Here is a 23,408-nt window from a genome sequence, read left to right on the forward strand (position 1 = left end):
TGATACATACAATCTGTTGCAAGGTACTCGAGATTAAAACCAAATGCTCACACATGTCATGTAACAAAATGGAGAAAGTAAATAAAAGAAAAAGTTAAAGTACTAGCATGTACATGGATGCAGTGTATTAGGAAACAAGTTTATTTGAACACCCATATGTTCCTTGCATTTAAAATAGACATCTAAACCCACCCCTTCCACCCACCCCCCCAAACAGCACTCGCCATCAAACTAACCCAACCCTCCCCGAGTTACATTCGTAACAGTATTGCCAGCATACAACCTGTAATTAACAGTGTCCCATGGCTTCTGTGTCACCATGATTTGTGTGGGCCACCCTCAGCCATGTCAACAGCACAACTGCCCAGCTGGCACATCCACTGTGTTTGTACTACAAGCAGACAGGGTACATTTAGTAAAGTAAATGTTCAAAGCCTGAAATAGTACAGTGAACTGTTGTCTCTAATAAATTTAGTTTCCTGCTTTGAATGCTTAGAGAGTTCTGCCAATGAGCCTGTTTACTGCTGGAAACTATTAAAAAAAAGAGAGAACTTTAAACCTCAGGTTTTATTTTTTGTGTGTGTTGCTGCACTCTCCCCATTAAAAAAAAATATCAAAAAGCTTACAGTGTAAAGAATCACTTTCAGCTTAACCATGAGTCTGTTCAGGACTGAGTCAAGATCTGAGCTAGTATTTTGGCAGTTGTTTTACACTGGAAGTGTTGTTCCACATAGCACCCTCCTGTTGCAAATTTGCTGCTGGTTTACAGAGTACAGAAACAGTTTCTGATTTTTTTTGTTTTACCTCTTCAAGGTCTTTGAACCAAGACACTTCACCCAGGAATGAGGCATCCGGTTTGTAGCTTCGCAAATCTGATGTACATCTTCCATGGCTTCACTAGAAGACTGCCTCAGTTCTCCCATGAGAAGCATGGTCTTCAGGAGATGAACATCAGTGTGGCCATAACTCAGCTAAGAGCCTGGTCTGCTTGGAGTATCTTTTACTGTGACAAAACCTAACTTTACAGTAGTACAGACTGCCTAGCAAATGAACAACCCCCAGTTTCTGAACAGGCTCTCATGCTGAGCCCTAGCAGCTGAATCACGCTGGAGCTCAGATCCACAGCTGCTTGGAGTTGCTGGAGCACCGATGGCTTTCCATTTGCTAGGCTGATGAGTTGGCATCACTACCAGACACCAAAAAAACCCCTCCAATTCTTTTACCAAAGTCAGTCGTGTTCCTAAAGAACAAAGCTTTAGGACCATCTGTTTTCCTTTTAGGCTGACAACCTGAAGAAATCCTTAAGAAAGAGTAACCTTAATTACAGTAATATTGGTCAGCCAGCCCGGTCCCCTATGTGTGGAAAAGACATTTCTGCTATCTCAACACTTAGCACTAGCAGAAATAATGAGTAAAACCCCAAACCCAACAAATAGCCTCTCCTAAAGAATAAAAGAAACACAATGCCCATTCAGTAATTAAGTTCTGTGGAGACACAACTTTGCAGTCACATCTCATTTGCTATTAAAAATAAAAGGAAAAAACCCCCACAACATTAAAAAAAGCTACTTTTCCCCATGTAATAAAACTCCACTACTGTAGGTCTTTGCCTCCCATCTCTTTTTTCTCAGAGTTTTGGGGGGGGGTGGTGTGCTTTTCATTTTCCATCTTCTGACACTATGCACACCCAGCAGTTCCCCCCTGACAAGGTAAGTTAACTGGGTCAAGTTCTTGTTTGTACTGAACGCTGGTGATTGGTTTTCTACTCACCCCTCTCTGCAGCCACCCTTCCCAGCAAGGATCTACATTTGTTTTACCATTTGTCTTCCAAACCTACTCCATATTCCCATCACTTCATCTCTGACCTTTTCACCTACCTTCACCAAACCAGATGGAAAAAAAGTCTTTTAGTGATCAATATTCTGGTGCATCAGGAAGATCTTGTTAAGCGTTGCTAGACCTGCCAAACACACATTGACACTTGAGTGCTACATCTCTTCCTCTCTCTACACAGCCTAGATTAAGCTTAGAGAAAAGCTTTAAAGCCTTTCATTAAAAGGCACATTATTCAATATAAAAAGCTAAAATTCATAGAGTATAAATAATAGAATTTCAGAATATTTTAAGGGTTTTAGGACTTTGTTTGCATTTCAGGGGAACTGCAAGCTTAACGTCCTTGACACCTCCTCAGTTCCCGAAGCTCTGACAAAGAAGCATCTGTAGGATACACAGTAAGGTAGAAATGCACAGAACACACCTCGTGTCCTGCCATTGCAGCCAGTGGAAGACTTCAGAACTCAGCAGCTCTACCAGAGGAGCTACAATAACTGCTTTACCTTGCCCTGGTAGAGTCACCACCTGCTCTCATGCCATACAACTACATTTATCCTGACACTGTCAGTTAAAAACATTACTCAACACAGTATGTGCAAGGGGCTTTCCTGCTACATATGACACCAACAGCTTGTGCCACATTTTTCACACTTGATTTAAAAAAAAAAAAGTTATGTGTTTTTTTTCTGTTGTTTTTGTTGTTGTTTGTGTCTAAGGAAACTTGCCACAGAATTTATATCATAACAAAACCCTGCTTCATTCACGTGTTAAGTTACAAAATTGTAGTGCTTAATAGAACAAAGATAAAAATCTAAGGTCTTTGAAACAAAAAAAAACCAAACTAGAATAATAAAAAGGCAGCTGTCAGTACCAGTCTGGTTCATCCTGCAACGATGTTGTAGTGTAAAAAATATTGCTAAACAGTTCTGGTATCTTCAGATTGGAAGCATTTAGTTTATGAAAACTATACAGTAATATACTGAAGAAAAAAACCCCACAATACAAGAGGAGAAACTGCTATAGTACTGTGTGTGCCTTCACAAGTACAGAATGAGAATGACAATGGCTGGTGTGGGTCAGATTTAATCTGTGTTCCACACAGCACAGTTAGTTTAAAAAAGGATAGGGGGGGGAGGAGGGGGGGAAACACCCACAAAGAAAAAAAGATCTTCAAAGCTTAACTAAGTTGATAAAAAAGCTTCTGATGCTATTGTCATAAACACAGTAGTAAAACTGCTCTCGTGGTCTGATGCTGTGCATGTTTGTTGAACCAACTGACCTAGTCATCAGCTTTTATGACTCAGGAAGGGTTTGTGATGTTACTCAATACCTAGGAGATCAGTCAGGGACATGCACAAACACCACCCACTTTCTGTCCTTAAAATGGAGCATTTCTGCCTGGGCTGAAAAGGTAAAGAAGTCTACAGCTGTGTAAAGTAGTGTGCTTTCTTTTTTTCTTGTTTTGCTTAAAGAGGAGGAAATATATATGCATATAGGTATTTATATATATATAGGTATTTTATATTTAAATTAGTGTCAATCAAATCCAGGCAGAGATTAAAGTGACCATAAAGGTGATGTAGCAAAAGTCATTAAGGCAGTAAGTTGTATCTCTTGAGGACTTTCAGATATTCTACCTCTATCTCAAGAGGAAAAAAAAATGTCGAGCTGCGTTGCAGGCCACACCAGCATCAAATGGTTACAGCCAGGTGAGGAAGGGCTCATTTTTGTTGAGTACTGACTCCACATCGTTGAGGATAGGGATCAAGTCTTCTGACTCTAGAGTCCCAAGGTCAACATTTGTTCCTGGAAGGCAGTCGAGGAAATCAGGGAAGCGTGTTTGTTGTGGGTTTATGTTCATCGTTGTCTGTGCTATAGTTTCTCCTGGAAAAAGTCAAGAACAACTTTTGAAATGCCAAACTCTTCTTGTGGGTAACATCAAACAACACAACTGATAGAAAAATTAGACTTCCCCCCCTTCCCACAAGCAACTATCCTCTACAAACTTTATCTCAACACCATACCTGCTTAGAGAGGCTGAGGGAGCTGGGGTTGCTGAGCCTGGAGAAGGCTCAGGGGAGACCTTCTTGCTCTCTACAACTACCTGAAGGGAGGTTGTAGCCAGGTGGGGGTTGGTCTCTCCTCCCAGGCAACCAGCACCAGAACAAGAGGACACAGTCTCAAGCTGTGCAGAGGGAAGTTTAGGCTTGATCTTAGAAAGAATTTCTTCACAGAGAGAGAGATTGCCATTTGGAATGGGCTGCCCAGGGCAGTGGTGGAGTCAATGTCCCTGGAGGTATTTAAGAAAAGCCTGGATGAGGCACTTAGTGCCATGGGCTGGTTGATTAGTTAGGGCTGGATGATTGGTTGGACTTGATGATCTTGGAGGTCTCTTCCAACCTGGCTGATTCTGTGATTCTGTGATATTCTCCTAAGAGTTAATTTTGCTTTCAAAAGGCCCTTTCCAGCAGCTTCCATGGGAAGCAGGATGGTCCAAAGCTCACTTAGTCTGCACAGAGAGTGATACAGCTGAGCCTGATCCCCCTCTCTGCACAAGGATGAATGCTGCCCATGGGGCATATTTGGAAAAAAGTGGTTTACAGCAATTTAGCTCTGCAGTATGTTCTTGGTTTTTCCATCAATTAATAATAACAAGCATGAAAAGCTTTAGCAGAGAAACCTTAACTCTTTGCACCATCTGGAACTTCTGATGGCTTTAAAAGGAAGTTTAGGTGAAGAAGTGACAGTGAAGAATTTCACTATCTGCTGAAAGACTTTTTGACTTCCCAGCAATTTGGTTTAGTATTTTAAACACCACAAGCACACTGATATAAAAAGAAATATCTATCAGTACCTATAATAGCTGAACACATTCCATTTGAAGGCAAATCCAACTTTGCCATTGTAAGAGACTTAGCAATGAGATTCATTTCCCAGAGCTAGAAAATGCAGTGATTTGTACCAATGTAACCCAAACCCAGATTTTCACTCCTGGACTATGGAATTAGGTACAAGTTAAGGCTGACATTTTCCAGCTTTTGTTTGTTTATTTTGTTTAACATTACCTTAAGGCAAAAGGGTAGAATCTGGACCTAAGTTAAAGCTCAGAACCTTCTAGGCACCAAGTGCCTTTCAAGCATTTCCCCCTCCAAGTCTCAGTCTGTTTTCTTGCATTAGAGAGTGAGAGATTATCACTCAGTTATGCAATTACAAAACATTACTGTTTATAACACAAAGTTATTAATAGCATTATACTTTAAGCTAAATCAGAGTACTCTACCTGTATCCATCTCATCTACATTGCTGAGGAAATCTTCAGGTGTTGTTGGTATGCTGTAGCATCCTAATCCCAAGCCACTGTCTGTACTCTGTTCCCGGGAATGGTATGGCCCACTGTAAATGGAAACATAAAAAAGTCTTAGGGAAGATGTTCTGGTAGACACAGTCCCTGATCATGGTGTTCATCAAAAGACAACACAGTAGACAGTCCCTGATCATGGTGTTTGTCAAAAGACAACACAGTAGACACAGTCCCTGATCATGGTGTTCGTCAAAAGACAACACAGTAGACACAGTCCCTGATCATGGTGTTTGTCAAAAGACAACACAGTAGGTTAGGGCACTAAAGTTAAACACTCATTCTCAACTGTTGGCCACTAATGTGGTCATATTACATCAGCCCCAATATAAAGCAACTGAAGTGAGGCTACTCTTAAATGAAATACACACATGTGTATGTAACCCTCTAGACAAAACCTGAAAGGTTTCAAGTCAGCCACTCAGCCTGCACACCCTGCTCACAGCAAGCACAAAAGTGGATGATATAGGAAACTACTTTAGAGAGACAGCTTGGGAAGTGTAGAGAAGGCAAGAGAAGCAGTTGCCTGATGAAGAGGACATGAACTTGCCTGTTCAAGAAAGGATCAGATCCATTGTTTGTAATAGGCCTCATGTCTTGTGTCATGGCAGGGGTATTCACAGCTGTCTGAACTGGCACCAAGTTTTCTGAGTCCATGGGAAGTTGTCTGCACAGAGCAGCTTCCTGGGAAGGCAAGTAAATGCAAATGAGAGGTTATTCCAGCAGCTCAGAGGTGCTGCAGTCCTGCAACAAGCAAAGGTGTCATACATACACATCTTAGGAAAATAATGCCTCAGTGTGCCTGGTGACTTGGTTTTAATGTGGACAGATGTCTTTCTACCCACCTGGGCTGACTGACACCCTTTCAGTCACTACCACAGCTCAGCCAGCAATGAAGTGTGTTTGGGGACTTTCTCATCAGCTTCACCCTGCACCAGAGAGCCTGTTTGCCAGTGTGGTGCAGATCAGGACATGCTCATGTAAATAGCTTTACTGACAGAGCTGTCACACCAGCAACCTCTAGTGAGGGGTAGTGGTAGCCAGCAAGGGGAAAGCCAGACCTTGAAGAAGCACAGCTACCTGCAGAGGAACTGCTCCTCCACAGCCTTCCTGGCCACAGAAGTAATCTTTACAAAATCAAAGTACCTACATTCCAACTTCAGGCACCTGGTGCACGTGCTGCCTTGTCCTAGAACAGGCCTGCCCACCACAGCACAGTCTGCCTGTGCCCCACCAGCCAGCCAGCTCCACCTGAGGCTTTGCACACACACCCCAGGGATGTGTAACCCTCAAAGCACAATTTCAGTTTACTGTGCAGTGAGCCCAAGACCTCTGAGAGCTGGAGTAGCAATAATAAAGCCATTTGAAACCTACAGACTCAGATTTAATCTCCCACGTACCTAACAGCTTACCTTAAGTGAAATTCCTTTCACTTTGAACTGTTGCAAAAGAGAGCACTGAACCAGGCACTGAAACACCTGAGTTGCTCCTAGATGAGGTAATTTACTACATACTGAAGCAGAAGGGTATCACTTGCAATCACAAAGTCCTTAACAGGTTAGCAGAAAACCACTGAAACCAAGACTTTGCCCCAGTTATCTTCAGAATTGCCTGGTGGTAATGGCCTGCCCCATGCACACTGCCTTGAGGGTGACAAAGAAGGAGTCAGAGCCAAAGAAAACTCTTTAGAGAACTCCTCCTGAAAGAGTTCTCCCAGCATTATCTCTGTGGAACATCCATGACATCTAGTGGCACCGAGGTCTATGCAAAGGTGGTTTGGCTCCACAGGGATGTTCCAAACACATATCCTAAGAATGTAAAATAATAAAGCTGTATCTGTTGGGCTTTTTTTTTACCTACTTCACTCAGCCTTTTCTTTTTTTGTTTTCTTTTTTAAATAAAATAAGCAGTAGAAACCCCCTCCCTGAGCCAGTCATTCATTTTCCTCAGGACAGAGAAGATTAACATGTTTTCTGAGGCTGGAATGTTTTCAATTGATGATTTTCTTTTTCACTGAGGAGGACTGGCCTGGTCTCTTCATGCACTAATTATTCACTGGGAATTAACATGCTGGTGTCCATCAATGCCATGTTTCCTTTATAATCCAATTACCCATATGTTCACTGATAAAAAACTAACTTACTCTGGATGAAGTCATTATTTAGAATCATAGAATTGTCAGGGTTGGAAGGGACCTCAAGGATCATCCTAGTGCCAACCCCCCTGCCATGGGCAGGGACACCTCACACCACAGCAGGTTGCTCACAGCCACCTCCAGCCTGGCTGCAAAAACCTCCAGGGATGAGGCTTCCACCACCTTGCTGGGCAACCTGTGCCAGGCTCTCACCACCCTCATGGGGACGAACTTCTTCCTAACATCCAATCTGAATCTACCTATTTCTATTTTTTTCCCATTCCCCCTAGTCCTGTCACTCCCTGACACCCTAAAAAGTCCCTCCCCAGCTTTCTTGTAGGCCCCCTTAAGATTTAGTATATGTTAAGAATGAATAGTCAGAAGAGTCTTAATAGTTTACATATGATAGCTTATGTATGTCATTACATTTTTCCAGTGATAATTCCAGTGGTGCTGTTTCTATTGATAACTGGATCAGCTGGAGCCTGTGAAAGTGTACAAACCTCAGACAACCAGCTTTTGAACTGTCTATATGAAGATACTGAGAACAGGTTTCAATACATAAGAGAAGCAAATGCAGCAACACAAATAAGGCTAATACTGAAAACACAGAAAGAAAGAGATGTGCCAGGCAAATCCAGAAATCCATTGTCACATTTCCTGGAACCATCCTTGGCAGAACCAATCTGAGCTCCAGGCTTAGCTGCCAAACAGCCATTTCCAGCTGGGAGAGATGAGTTGAGAGCTGCCTGGCAGAAAGGGACCTGGGGGGGTTGATTGACAGCCAACTGAACAGGAGCCAGCAGTGTGCCTGGGTGGCCAAGAAGGCAAACAGCATCCTGGCCTGCATAAGGAATAGTGTGGCCAGCAGGAGTAGAGAGGTGATTATCCCACTGCAGTGGGCACTGGTGAGACCACATCTTGAGCCCTGGGTTCAGTTCTGGGCCCCTCATTACAAGAAAGAGATTGAGGGGCTGGCGGAGGTCCAGAGAAGGGCAATGGAACTGCGGAAGGGTCTGGAGAACAGGGCTGGTGAGCAGCAGCTGAGAGAAATAGGGTTGTTTAGACTGGAGAAAAGGAGGCTGAGGGAAGACCTGAAGGGAGGGTGTAGAGGTAGGCGTTGGTATCACAACTGATAGGATGAGAGAAAATGGCACCAAGTGATGCCAGGGGAGGTTTAGCTTGGACATTAGAAAACACTTCTATAGCCAAAAGCTATCAGACTGGCACAGGCTGCCTTGGGAGGTGGTTGAAACACCATCCCAGGAGGGGTTTAAAAGCTGTCTAGATATGATGCTCAAGGATACAATGTAGCAGAGGCCCTGGTAGAATTAGATAAGGGTTGTACTTGGCGATCTTGAAGGTCCTTTCCAACCACAGCAGTTCTGTGATTCTGTGAGTGAGGGCATTTTTATAGTGAGTTTCCATTGTTAGTCACTACAATTCCTTTTCTGCCAGACTTTGGGTGGAAAAGTGAGTTATCTAGATACCCCCTGTGCCATCGACACATCAGGCTATGGGCCAGTCTCTGTAGCGGAAAGAGCACAGCAGGGTTGTTTTCTGTTCAGGCCATAGCAGGCCTGTAAGGATCTACAGTGACCAATCTTCTGCATCCCCATACAATGCTCCTTCTACAGCATCTTGTGAGACTCTGTATCTTTCTATGCACAAATTTATGGAAGAGGATCAGAGGATCAGAAAGTAACCTCTAAGAAGTGCTGCCTTATTGTGACTGCTTGTACCCTTCCAAACAAGGTACAAGATGGAAGTTGTGCACAGAGAGAAGTAAGTGCTGGGACATCTTTGCTGTAAGACCTTTTCAGATGTTTCTTACTGACCATCACCTCTAACCACTTCCATTTCCCAGAAGTTCTTCAGCAGCAAGCAGATTCTCCCTTTTCCTTTGGAGAGCTGATAAAACCAAACCACTAAGAAGGAAAACTGACTCTTTCCAAAGTGATAAAACTGAGTAAGGAAACATTTAAGTAGAAGCTGTGAGATTGGTTTTCTGAAATGCTGCCCTTCCTGCCATGTACTCAGTCTGCATTTCTAGGGGGTTTACCAACCAAGTGAAGGGGAGGACAAAGGAGGAGACAAATTCCCTAAGCAGAGTTTCCAGAGCTGCGTATTCCTCCCAGCTGGGTGTGCTGCTCCACCCCAGCAGCTGCAGCCAGGAATGGCTGCGGGGAGCCAGCAGCTGCTGCTAGGCTGAAAGGAGGTTTGTGACCCACCAGAAGAATTCCTCCCCTCTCGTTCAAACTCTGCACCTCCTCGCAGCTGCTAGCAGCAGTGTGCACACTTACTCAGCATTTTTCCCCTGGATAGATTACACTAGAAAAGCAAAAGCAGCAGTGAAGGGTCAGGGCAGCAGTAACTCTGCTTGAACACTGACGACTCCAGAGGGATTTGTCGCATTCCTCTCAGCTGCCAGGGTTCAGGAGAACTCAGGTTACTGGCAGGAAGTTCACCAAGTTCTGTTAGGAAGGATGGATTTTGCACTTGCTTTCCTTGGGTGGGAAATATGTTGCTTCCTAAGACCTCCAGGAGTTCTGAAAACTTTAGTAATGCAAAATTATATTGCCCTGCTTTATATAATGGGGAGCTCAAACAAACACCATAGGTGCAGGGTGGTACTGGGCATATGTTGGAGGCTTGATTAAGTACAGCACAGCTGCAGAGTGTGGTGCATGTATCAGTTTCAAAGCAAAACACAGCCAGCAGAGCAGGGAAAACAGCCCTTGTGCTAATGGCACAACTGTTTCGAAGCTTAATTTGCTCTTGTCCTGAAGCAAGAACAGAGACAAAGAGAGTAAAAATAGCTAAACACATTATTAGCAGGATGAGAAATTATGACTAAGCTCATACCAGATATCCCCACTCTCTTCCCACACCCATCTCTATTATGACATGACCTCAGGATAGTAAAGGAGAAGGTAAAAGTATGCAAAAGACTTGAGACCACTGCTCAGGTCAGAGATCAGCACCTGGGCCACAGCTCTGCACACACAGAGGTAATATCTTATAACCTAACTCCCAAAAATCAAAGGTAATGGAAACTGAAGATGGGCACAGGATGTTGGGGTCTGTACAGTTTTCAGACTGAAGTCAGACCCATGAAAATTGAATTCAGCTCTGACATAAGCAGGTAAAAAAACCTCAGAAACTTTAGTGGAACAGTATCTGCCTTTCACCTCTGAGGAGCAACAGCACTGAGCACTTGCTTAACTTTGAGCCTGTATGTATGCATCCATCCACCAAAACCACTGGGAACAATCACAGGCAGAGAGCCAAGTGCTGCTGCAGGGACTGTAAAAGCACAATTAAAAGAATGTTGTTTGTTTGCTTGTTTTCAAAGGCAGCTACATGGGGCTGTACAGTTTCAAAATGCATGAATGAACTTCTGGTAAGTTCTTATATATATATTTAGAGGAAGGAGGTAAAAGAGTTAAAAAGTGTGAATGAAGCAAAAATATTGTGGTGAAGTGTTTTTACCACTACTTTCACACTAATGTTTTTGAGATTCTACTCGCCAGGCATCTTATTTCCATTTGGTTATAAATCTGCCTGCTGCAAAAACCTGCTGCATGATAGCATGCACATTAATCCTGCATTTGCTCATTTTGTCTGCACAAGATGAAGTTACTGAGGTTCCACTCATGGAACTGGAAAGAAATTTGACTTACAGACTTCCCCAGTGTGTGATGCTGTGATTTTGTTACCATTTCTAAAGGTACTTATAACTGTAACTGCAGCATTTACAAGGACACCAATACTGGGGGTACTCTTGGTAAAATGTCCTTTGTTCTCCCTGCTCTCTGCTGTTATGGTAAGAAAGACACCCTCCTGGCAGAGCCATTTTGTGTCCTGTTCAGTGCTAGTTTAAAAAAAAATTAGATGTTACATTTATCACAGAATGGCTTAGGTTGGAAGGGACCTCAGAGATCATCTACCCCAACCTCCCTTCCATGGGCAGGGATGCCTCACAGCTACACTCAGCTGCCCAAGGCCTCATCCAACCTCGCCTTGAACACCTCCAGGGAGGAGGCATCCACAGCCTCCCTGGGCAACCTGTTCCAGAGTCTCACCACCCTCATACTGAAGAACTTCTTCCTAAGATCCAGTCTAAACCTACTCTGCCTCAGCTTCAAACCACTCCCCTTTGTTCTGTCTCTAGACACTCTTATGAAAAGTCCCTCTCCAGCCTTCCTGTCGGATCCCTTCAGGTATTGGAAGGCAGCTCTAAGGTCCCCCTAGAGTAATCTCTTCTCCAGGCTGAACAACCCCAGCTCACTCAACCTCTCCTCATAGCAGTGGTACTCCAGCCCTTGGATTATCTTTGTGGCCTCTCTGGATTTGGCTCCAGCAGTTCTGTGTCATTCTTAAGGTGGGGACACCAGAACCAGACACAGTATTTATGGTGGGGTCTCACCAGAGCAGAGTTAAGGGGCAGAATCAACTGTCTTGACCTGTTGGCCACACTCCTCTTGATGCTGCCCAGGATACAATTCACATTGCCTTTTTGGTTTCCCTTACCTAAAACCATGGTTAATCTTGACATGAAGTAACAGAACTACTAACTCTACCTGGTAAAACTCTGAAGGCATTGACCTAAATGCTCCTGAACACAGACAGGAGTACCCTTGGTGTTTTACCTGTCGCAGTAACTCCTCCTGACGCATCCGAATTCGCTCCCTCTCCATCTGGATTCTCTGGAGCCTCAGCTTCTGCTGCTGCTGCTGCTGCGTGGTCAGAGCCCTGGGCAGGTTCATCAGCCCTGGCTGAGGTGTCTGGGGAGGATGGCTCTGCTGTGACATGGCTGTGCTGGGGCTGATTTGGTGCTGGTGGTTCATGACTGCAGGGGAAAAAAAATCAATCATGCCCAGTTAAGTACACTTGAAGATAACAGATTGCTTAGGACAGATGTTGCTCATTTACAGTATAAAGTTATTGGAACTGCTGCATTTCAAGTGCCCAAGGTAATTACTCCCACTGGCAAGACCTGGTACTATTCATTGTCTAATAAATTAATGTAAATATTTCATATGTGTATAAACCACAGATGCTTACAGCAAGTATTTGCATCCTGTAAGCTGGATTAGCAGTGGCAGCCAAGGTACTACTTGAAAAACTGACACTTTTGCAAGGATTCTTTCACTAATGAGGAAACAGCAGAACTAGCAAAGCTTTACCTCCTCACAAGAACACCTCAGGTACTAAAATACCCTAGAAGAAGTATCAGTACTTCTCTCTGCCCAAAGGACTGAGATTTGTATCTTCCTGTTTCCCTTTCACTCACTGTTCTTACCAAATGAGAACTGAACTCTCAGCTCCCTTCTGTGCTTCCCAGCCCTGAACACTTTGGTGCTGTGTGCATGACTGACTGGGAAGGATACAGTACAGCAAGCACTGTTAGAAGTGTGCACTGAAAGAAAAGGGTTGATGGGTTTACAGCATGGATTAAAGGTGTGATACCCACAAAATACAGAATGCTGCACTTAATTCACTTTGCCAGCTCCAAGGTAGAACTTTCATGGAGAGGCTGACTTTATGCTAGGGAGCTTTCTGCCAGACCAAGTCCTGTCTTGTCTTCCTGCAGCTGTAGTAATGCAGGTACACAGGCATTACTAGCTCAGCATCAACTTGGCCCTGCTTCACTTGACAGAAATATTTATCTGTGCTTACATCAGACCTGAATAAAATGTTTTCTCCTAGGTGATCCAGCAACACACAGGCCTGGCACATAAAGATCAGTGGAACAGGCTGTCCAGGGGGGTTCTGGAGCCTCCTCACCTGGAGACTTTCAAAACCCACCTGGATGCATTCCTGTGTGGACTACCCTAACTGATCCTACTTTGGGCAGGAAGGTTGGACTGGATGATCTCTGGAGGTCTCTTCCAGCTTCTAACATTCTGTGAACCACTTCAGAGTGCAGTTGCATGGTATTTTAGCTTCAGTGACAAACCCATCTCAAGAAATAACCCAAGTTAAAAGCAGCCCTGCAGTAATTTAACCCTTTTACAGATTCGGTATCTGTGTGGTCCACAAACAGCTGCATCCACACAAATGACATGCTTCCCCATGAAACCAGAGTGTTGCTGTTTAGCACCTCTTCCACACCCAGCTGCTTGTTCCTGCCCACATGCTACCCCTTTACTGAGCTGGCAAAAAGCATTTTTGTGGCCACACAGCAAGCTAAAAATTGCCTGGGGATAAAAAGATCTTTTCTGGCTAAGTCAGTTCCCGGCAAAAGGAACTGGATAGCCATGGAACTGCTTATGTACAACCAACAAAGGAGTCCAGGTAGGAAAAATGAGCTGGTTGCAGGGAAGATGGACCAAAGACAGCTCTGATCAGTAGTTGCTCAGTGGTGGAAACCCAGAAAAGTTAGTAAGCTGCAGTGCTGAGAGGCAGAAATGAGACCTGGCTACAGAAATCAAAGCACCTTCACAGTGGAAGAAACAAGGTATGGAACAACATTTTAAGATGCAGTGAATCTGGTTTTATTCACATTGAAATAAGTAAGAAATATTTTAATCACACAAATGATGTCAGTGTAAACCTGGTGTTAGATTGCCAAGACCAGAAGCATTTAGGCAGGACCTGAACTCTTCTCCCATGCATAAGCACATGCTTAAATTTTTGGCATGTCAGTGGCTGAGTGACTACAACAACCACGCTAAGAATCCAGGCTGCCTAAAGGATTATCACAATGTACTAAATTCTCCCCAAGGAAACTGCTTTAATCCAAGCAACACATGCAAATGGCAGAACCAGGCAAAGTTAACTGAAGACTAACAAGCTGTATGGTGTGTCTGGGATATACTCAGGGCTAGGGCCTGAGCTGCAGTACTGTGCTGCAGGGCCTGTGCTGTATCAAATACTCTCCTTCATCAGCTGGGCTATACCCATGTGGCAGGAAATCACACGTGCAAGAAGGCAAAGAACAAGACTGGACTCGATGATCTCAAAGGACTCAATGATCTCAAAGGTCTCTTCCAACCTGATTAATTCTATTCTATTCTACTTTAAGACAATAGGAATATGCTGAGGAATATGTTTCCTTGAGCTAGGTCCCCAATAACCATCCAAGTAATTTCTTCTCATGGGGACACAGAATATGTTGGTTACATGCCATCATGGAACTAGAGGAAACTCAGTACAGTGAGTACAGTAAGCACTCCTACACCTTGACATTAGGAATACAAACTGACATCAGGCTGAATCTCCTGCAAGTTGAGAGTGCCACAAGGATGTGATCATATTTCTCAAACCATTTTTCATCCCCCAAAACATTGTGCAGAGTGCAGGTCAGTTTCACTGCTCAGGCACTCAGTACTGGCTGCATGGTACAGGCATGGAACGGTCCTGTGCTAGACTCAGAACCACTTTGGCTCTAAAGGCAGCTGCTTTACCTGTAGGTGGAGCAAAGCCCACACTAATAAATCCTTCCCGACCTTGTGGAAAGCACACAGGCAGACCTAAACTGTCTTTGCAACCTGCCTCTAGAATCAGGTGTTCACAGGATCCCAGGATACTAGGGTTTGGAAGAGACCTCTGGAGATCACTGAGTCCACCCCTGCTGCCAGAGCAGGAATATAGAATCCAGCACAGGTTGCACAGGAACACATCCAGACAGGGCTTGAAAGGCTCCAGAGAAGGAGACTCCACAGCCTCTCTGGGGAGCCTGTTCCAGTGCTCCGTGACCCTCACAGTAAAGAAGCTCTTCCTCATGTTGAGGTGGAACCTCTTGTGCTGTAGTTTACCTCCACTGCCCCTTGTCCTATCCCAGGACACAAGTGAGTAGAGGCTGTCCCTTCCTTCCTGACACCCATCCCTCAGACATTTGTAAACGTTTATTAAATCCCCTCTCAGCTTTCTCCAGACTCTCCAGGTGTTCTGGAGAGTGTAGCACAGAGATAGCACTGTGCCATCCAACACTTCTCCAGGGGCATGTAGATGTCATCTGATCGCCAAGTTAAGCCCCCTGGAACCCACGGACTGCAGCGTTGAGACACCCGCCCTGCAAGGCTGTATTAACGCCAGCCTGCAGAGGATCATGACTGGACCTGGGCTTAGATCTTCACACAATTTCAGATTTGGGATTCTCTGCATAATTCAGCTTCCTGTACCAACAGCTATTACCCCTGGGAAATTTTGACCTGAGGAAATCAGAAGATCTAAACAAATGTCCAGGTCAAAGAATACAAAGAAAGTCTACCAATGATAAATGACCTTTCCAAGCTCCCTGGAAACTCAGTGGCAGCTGGAACACTTGAAACAAGTGATGCTCAGAAAGGAAATATGGTGATGTTACATACAAAGCCAGAGGCACACAGACAATAATAAAGCAAAGTAAAAAAATCACTCATGACTTCCCATCAGCAGGCAGCTCTCTTGGCACTATCACCTCCCAGTCTCCTGCAAAGCCCCAGCCCTACTTGCAGCATGGAAGGGAGACAGTGGGGAAAAGCCACTCTGCAGGCTCTGTTCAGGCACAGCCAAAATGCTGGTGTGTTATCAACCCTGTTTCAGTCACAAATCCAAAGCACAGCCCCACTGAGGCTGCTGCAAAATTCATTTGGAATAATCAGTAAGTTGTTTTTTCTTCAGGGCAGAGGTACAACAATATGCATGAGGAAAAGAGAAAAATAGAGTCCCTGCAATACCTTTAGTACCATGTTTGTCATGTCTGATATTGTCTAGATTTCAATTAAGAGTGAATCTTTAAACACACTAGCTGGAATGAAAAGAATCCCAACAATGGAAAACTTACCCCTGTGGTATCTACCTAAGCTTAGTCTGAGAAAGTCTTCTACCTAGGGGCTTTTCCTGGAACTAAGTCCACTGAACCAGAGCTGAACTCCTGTCCCATACAGTTCAGGAAGACTTTTTCATATGGCTGATCACTTGGTCTCTAAAGGTGTGAGTGAGCCCAGGGAAGTCCAAGGCAAGTCTGGTCTCAGCTCCAGCTATCAAATTAACAAGACAACATCCTACAAATCTCTGTTTCTCACAACATAATTCCATGGCACAGTTGTTGTGTTCTGTGGGCAATTTGATTATTGTCTGCTGTTATTTATGTTTGAATGCTGAATTTGTATTTGAATGCTGTGAGGAACACAATGGAGTTTGGGTTAGAAAAGGAAAAGCTGCAGTTCATGCTCCAGCTGGACTGCCCAACATCCACACTGACTTCAGTGCAATGGACACTCATCTGATAAGGCAATGACACTTGAACAGCTCCTTTCAGCCTGTGGTCTGGGGAGCTTTCTCTGGACTGTTTTCAAGAGGCCAAAAGGTAACTAAGGCAAATCAGCTGGTCTTCAGTAAGCTTAAATTCACTAGGCAGGGTTTGGAATTGGCCTACAAGCAAGCTGGGGAGGGACTTTTTAGGGTGTCAGATAATGATAGGAGTAGGGGGAATGGAAAATAATAGAAATTAGTAGATTCAGATTGGATGTTAGGAAGAAACTCTTCCCCATGAGGGTGAGAGACTGGCACAGGTTGCCCAGGGAGGTGGTGGAAGCCTCATCCCTGGAGGTTTTTAAGGCCAAGCTGGATGTGGCTGTGAGCAACCTGCTGTAGTGTGAGGTGTCCCTGGCCATGGCGGGGGGGTTGGAACTAGAGGAAACTTGATGTTCCTTCCAACCCTAACACTTCTATGATTCTATGGTTTCTAAGGTTTTGCAAAGAAAGGAAAAACATTAAAAGCTTGAATTTAGCACTCTGTGGTATATAACATATGAGATTGGATATAACATCTGAGATTGGATATAACATAGCAGGTGAAAAGTATTCAGCCTTCCAGCAGACAGACTCAGGGTGGCCTTGAGTTCAGTTCCCTGGGGGAAAACCAAATTTATTTTGCAAAATGAATTAAGTCTTTTCAATAAACAACCATTACACAATTTTCCAGATCAAGTGAAGGCAAGTTAAAATGTGGAGCTAAGTTCCAAAGCAGGACTATGCGGCCACAGCTTTGTTGCAGTCCATGGAACTGTAACTATTTAGGTAGCCCTATGCAATTGTTAGATGAAAGAGGAAAAGATAAAAAAAACACCTTTTGTTGCTTTGGGGTTTTAAATTAATAATGATATTCTAGTGAATTAGCTTTTCTGACATTGTAGGAGACCTTTCTGCTGATGACTTTGCTGGAACAGGCTGCCCAGGGGGGCAGTGGTGTCTCCCCTTCTGGAGATATTCAAAACCTGCTTGGATGTGTTCCTTTGTGATCTGCTCAGGGTGATCCTGCTCTGGCAGGGGGGATTGGACTAGATGATCTCATTGATGATGATTTCATTGATGATCTGGATGAAGGGGTTGAGACAGTCATCAGCAAATTTGCAGATGACACCAAGTTGGGAGCAGATGTTGGTCAGTTAGAGGGCAGAAGGGCTCTGCAGAGGGACCTCGACAGACTGGACAGATGGGCAGAGTCCAACAGGATGGCATTCAACAAGTCCAAGTGCCAGGTGCTGCACTTTGGCCACGGCAACCCCATGCAGAGCTACAGGCTGGGGTCAAAGTGGCTGGAGAGCTGCCAAACAGAGAGGGACCTGGGGGTGCTGATTGACAGCTGCCTAAACATGAGCCAGCAGTGTGCCCAGGTGGCCAAGAAGGCCAATGGCATCCTGGCCTGCATTAGGAATAGTGTGGCCAGCAGGAGCAGGGAAGTCTTTGTGCCCTGTACTCTGCATTGGTTAGGCCACACCTTGAGTCCTGTGTCCAGTTCTGGGCCCCTCAGCTTAGGAAGGACATCGAGGCACTTGAACATGTCACATGCAGAGAAGGGCAAGGAGGCTGGGGAGGGGTCTGGAGCACAGCCCTGGGAGGAGAGGCTGAGGGAGCTGGGGTTGTTTAACCTGGAGAAGAGGAGGCTCAGGGGAGACCTCATTGCTTTCTCCAACTACCTGAAAGGTGGTTGTAGCCAGGAAGGGGTTGGTCTCTTCTCTCTAGCAACCAGCACCAGAACAAGAGGACACAGTCTCAAGCTGTGCCAGGGGAAGTTTAGGCTCGAGGTGAGGAGAAAGTTCTTCACCGAGAGGGTCATTCACCATTGGAATGTGCTGCCCAGGGAGGTGGTGGAGTCACCATCCCTGGAGGGGTTCAAGAGGAGATTGGACGTGGCACTTGGTGCCATGGTCTAGTCATGAGGTCTGTGGTGACAGGTTGGACTCGATGATCTTTGAGGTCTCTTCCAACCTTGGTGATACTGTGATACTGTGATCTTTCAAGGGTCCCTTCCAACATTCTGTGATAAACACTAAGCAAGGATTAATCTGTGGGCCAGAGACTGCAGAGCTGCAGAAGCCAGAAGGCGCAAGTCTGAATTGCTCCTGACGCAAGGCCTGAACGGATTGTACCAACTTTTATTACTTTAGCATCAGAAACGTCTGTCTGCAAGTGTGGATCTTTCCCTCCCCTCTGTTTATAGGCAGCCCAGAGCTGAATTCACATGAACTGGCTGCCATCAGGTGTCACGCAACACAGTCTTATGAAAACCAAATGTCTGTAGAGGTTAAGGGAAAAAAGAGAGAAGGAACCCAGCCACGTTACGGTTTTGACTGAGTCACTACACTCTGAAGCAAAGGGGGGGAAAAAAAAAGAAGACTGGGCTCTCCTCCTTTTCTCTCCCTGCCTCTGCCAACAAAGAACTGCTTGTTTCACTTATTTCCCAGAAACAGCATTAGTCTTCCAACAAGGTCAGCAAAAAATGCTGCTTTTCAGTTCTGCTGCGTTTTGTTCCAAAAAATCTGCAAAGTATTAAACCAAAAAGTTGTACTATCCCAGGGCACAGAGACTCCTTTATTCAGATTTCTGGGCTGAAAATAGCTCTAGAGAGAATTCAGCCCTTTCAACTGGGAAGTTCTGTGATACTCACATTTAACTAATCTTTCCTGTCCTCAGTGATTCAAGCTTAAAAAAAAAAACACCCCACCAAACACCAACAGAACAACCAAACCCCACAAATTACCAACCTGCAGGTGCAGCATCACAGCTGATTTAGCAGGGAAACATTTCCAGGATTGGAGGTTTACTCTGTAAGCACTTTTAACAATAAATCGATAAAAAGAATGAGTAATGGAGGAGGCTGCTTGACTTGGAGAGGCAGCTTCAATGCTACATCAGCATCATTACTTAAAACAGTTGTGAAATCATTTTTACTCTTGGTTCATGCAGTCTTTAGCTTTTGCATTTCTTTCTGTCTGAAAGGGTGAAAATGGCTCTCCCCCACTTGTCCTGGCACATGTTTGGATTGCTGACCTTGAAGGGAAACGCTTACACCAACAGGAACTTCTTTGTGTTAAAATTAAAAATGAGCAGAGTTTGAAACAATACCAATGTCTCTTTTGAACACAGGAACCTCTAACAGTTCAGATTTACTAGATAGTCAGCTGCTGGCTTAAAGGTGTGTGTCCTTTCAGAGAGCTGGGTTGAATTCACCTGATACTGAAGTTAATCCCTATCAGTCACAGAATCATAGAATGTTAGGGGCTGGAAGGGTCCTTGAAAGCTCATCCAGTCCACCCTGCCCTGCCAGAGCAGGATCACTTAGAACAGATCACACAGGAACACATCCAGGTGGGTCTTGAAACCTCCAGAGAGGGAGACTCCACAAACTCCCTGGGCAACCTCATCCAGGGTTCTGTCACCCTCACAGAGAAACCAATTTTCCTCCTGTTTCCCTGGAACTTCCTATGCCTCAGCTTCCATCCATTGCCCCTTGTCCTGTCATTGGGCTTCACCCAGCAGAGCCTGGCTCCATCCTCTTGGCACTTCTCCTTTACATATTTATAGCCATTACCAAGGTCACCCCTCAGGCTCCTCTTCCCCAGGCTACAGAGCCCTCAGCTCCCTCAGGCTCTCCTCATAAGGAAGCTGTTCCACTCCCTTCATCATTTTTGTGGCTCTGTGCCGGACTCTTGCAAGCAGTTCCCTGAGTTCCTTCTTGAGCTCAGGGGCCCAGAGTTGGACACAATATTCCAGATGCAGCCTCAACAGGGCAGAGTAGAGCCTCTGGAACTCCCAGCCACTTAAAACAGAAACAAATTACTCCATTTGAAATCTGCCTGATAAATTTACTTCTTTGAGGTTTTAATTGCAAATAACTGAAAGAAACCCAACCCTGTTTTCTAGATTTTTGTCTTGTAACTCTCATTGCCACAGGAGGTGTGAGTCCTCTACAGTGCTCTCAAGTCTCCTGTAAGTATTCTCTCATTAACCAGGGGCAGGTAGCAGAATTATTCCCACTGACTGGCAGAATTATTCCCACTGCCCACAACTGAACTGGGTCTGTTTCTCTCAGGATATCCACTAATTAAAACTGACCTAAAACAGGAAACCTCCCCAATGTGCAGGTGGTGTGAGGGTATGGGCTACGCTGAGGGGAAAAACACGTTCCTCTCTGTCTTACAGATTTCCAGCCAAATTTCCAGCCAATGCAAACTAAGCCAGGCAAAATCTAGAGCATGTCATGTAAGTTAGTTATCACTAAAATACATAGCAGCTGTTTTTAAACACTTTGGGAGTTTCTGCATTCTTATCTCCAGAGACTGGCTTTGACAGAGTAACCAAAACTGCCTTTTATCATCCTCAAACAATAGCAGCTACACCTCTTTTATCATGGCAGGATATGGAAACTTTGGTTCATGTGTTTATTGCTTTTAGACAGGATTATTGCATTGTTTTATTGGTTGGATTTCCTGGCTGATTAAAAAAAGAGGAAGCAGAGACAAAGTGCCATAAGTCCCAGTTGTATCCAGACCCAATTAAATTACCATTAGCAATGGAGCTGAAAATTAAACTTTTCAGAGTCACAGATTAATTTCTGTAACACAAACAGCTGTCAGTGTAAGAGGCTCTTCATGTTAGATTCTATCATGTACTACAGAATGTCTTCCACCTTAGAGAACCAGCATATTTCAACAGTTAAGTTACCCTGCTGGTATCACTTTGGGTCATCTCTGCCTGTGCATATTGGTAGAGAAAGCTTCTATGGCAAGGACATAGAGCTTGGTCACTCACACAGGGCCTGGCACAACTGTGCCTTGCAGTCTGCAACTGGTATTTGCTGTAGGGCCCAAATCCCACAAGTGACTGTGCTGTGATGTTTGCCACTCGGCCCAGAAGGTCTTCTGGGTTTTTTTTTTGCAGAGAGAGGCTGCTCTTTTCCTAGGAGCTTTTCAAGGTAGTTGCAGGTAGAAATGCAAGCTCCTTTCTATAGAAAACAGAAATGCTAGCAGAGGGGTCTGTTGGGGTTTGTGTCAAAGGAAGTTGCAAGCTGTTAAACTTGAAAACCATTTAAATAAAGACCAGATTGTGCTCACCAACTGGATGAAGAGTACAATCACAGAAGAAACCTCTTTGCAGCAGTATGAAGGAAGCAGGATGGAAATAACAACAGTTCTGACTGTTGCATAATGTAGAATAGAGAAAGACTACAAAACAAGCAGCATTCAATTAAAAATTCTTGCAACAGAAACCTTTACAAGCAATTATTTCCCCCCCCTAGATCTTGCTACACATCCTCCACAATCTTCCTAATTAAGGCAGAATAGCTTCCCTGGCTTGGACCTGGACACTTCCAGAAAACAATTCACTCTTTTTAAAGCAGGTGGGATTTGACCATTAGGTGAGATGCACTCAGCTGCTCTCCTCTTCCTTTCAATTCAGATGGAGCTCAGACTCCTAATTCAGGCACCTGGGTTAGGTGCCTAACGTAAGGCTGTACAAATACCCTCCTTCCACAGTCTCTGACTCGACCACAATAATGGAACTGTCTGGCAACAGGCAGTTAACCCTTTATCCACCAGCTGAAGAAGACTGTGCTTCAGAATGGGCAGAAAACTAACACGTGTGCAGATTCAGCACAAAGCAAATGGGATTTAAGAAGTACTTCTAATAGAATAGAATAGAATAGAATAGAATAGAATAGAATAGAATAGAATAGAATAGAATTAACCAGGTTGGAAAAGACCTTTGAGATCATCAAGTCCAACCCAACACCTCATGACTATCTGATCAACTAAACCATGGCACCAAGCACCCCATCCAGTCTCTTCCTAAACACCTCCAGTGATGGTGACTCCACCACCTCCCTGGGCAGCACATCCCAATGGCCAATCTCTCTTTCTGGGAAGAACTTCTTCCTTACATCCATCCTAAACCTCCCCTGGCACAGCTTGAGACTGTGTCCTCTTGTTCTGGTGCTGGGTGCCTGGGAGAAGACACCAACCCCCACCTGGCTACAACCTCCCTTCAGGTAGTTGTAGACAGCAATAAAGTCTCTCCTGACCTCCTCTTCTCCAGGCTAAACAACCCCAGCTCCCTCAGCCTCTCCTCACAGGGCTTGTGCTCGATGCAGCAAAGGAAGAGACACCTTCAGATGCCTGTGTTAGATAACATTAAAAAAGCAGTGGTTTAAATTCTGAAGTCCTAAGAAAACCACTATGTGTAGGTCATAAATAGACAACAAAAAACCAGAGTGAGAAAAAAAAAGGTAGAAAAATACAGCTGATTTATTTTTTGACTGCTAGTTTCAAACACCTTTCAGTGCATGTTTCTCTGTGTCTCAGGCACAGGCACACCATGGTTTGCATTTGCTTAGTCACACTCTGTGCTTCTGATAGAATGTTTGTAAGTCCCTTTGTACACTTCCCAGCAAGCACTGATGAGTGGGGTCTATAAACCAAAGCAACAGGCTGTACAGAACAGACCATATTTTCCATCTCTGCTAAGAGGCATAACAAGGAAAACACATGTGGTAGTAATTGGAAGTGCAGACCAGTATGCAGACCTGGAATATTTAAATCCTTTTAAGTGGCACATCTTCAAAAGAAAAACTTCTTTCAATTCCTGCAGTACCAAAAAAATGCTAAGGCAAAAGACAGATGTGTAGGCTTCATTTGCTAAAAAGCTACCAAATTATGGCCAGCAAAGTGGCTGAACCTGGTATCCAGTTTCCATTTCTCCTCTGATGTCTGTAAGATGTTGGCACAATCACTTCTGGTTTAGAGCTCTGACTGCCAGACCAACAAATTGCTCTCTTCAGTGTCTGAGTAGACCCAAGGAAGCAGGCTTAGC

General features: G+C 44.5%; 1 protein-coding gene across 2 annotated transcripts in view; it reads right to left on the minus strand.

Moving 5' to 3' along the window:
- Positions 1 to 214: 214 nt before the first annotated feature.
- The window catches only part of WWTR1 (WW domain containing transcription regulator 1), a 54,612-nt gene continuing 31,418 nt past the window's right edge, over positions 215 to 23,408 (minus strand). The window contains exons 3-7 of one of the 2 annotated variants that reach the window (XR_008462522.1): positions 11,978 to 12,177; positions 5,742 to 5,875; positions 5,114 to 5,226; positions 3,471 to 3,717; positions 215 to 1,960 (exon numbers count right to left, since the gene is read on the minus strand). Coding sequence is in view for 1 of the 2 variants with exons in the window: in XM_054166747.1 (XP_054022722.1) it covers positions 3,533 to 3,717; positions 5,114 to 5,226; positions 5,742 to 5,875; positions 11,978 to 12,177 (632 nt within the window). In the remaining variant the exon portion in view is untranslated. Of the gene's footprint in view, positions 1,961 to 3,328; positions 3,718 to 5,113; positions 5,227 to 5,741; positions 5,876 to 11,977; positions 12,178 to 23,408 lie in introns of those variants that run through there. The other variant, XM_054166747.1, reaches the window with a different exon arrangement.

The sequence above is a fragment of the Dryobates pubescens genome, chromosome 13, assembly GCF_014839835.1.
Source record: "Dryobates pubescens isolate bDryPub1 chromosome 13, bDryPub1.pri, whole genome shotgun sequence".
In the NCBI taxonomy this organism is placed as follows: domain Eukaryota; kingdom Metazoa; phylum Chordata; class Aves; order Piciformes; family Picidae; genus Dryobates; species Dryobates pubescens.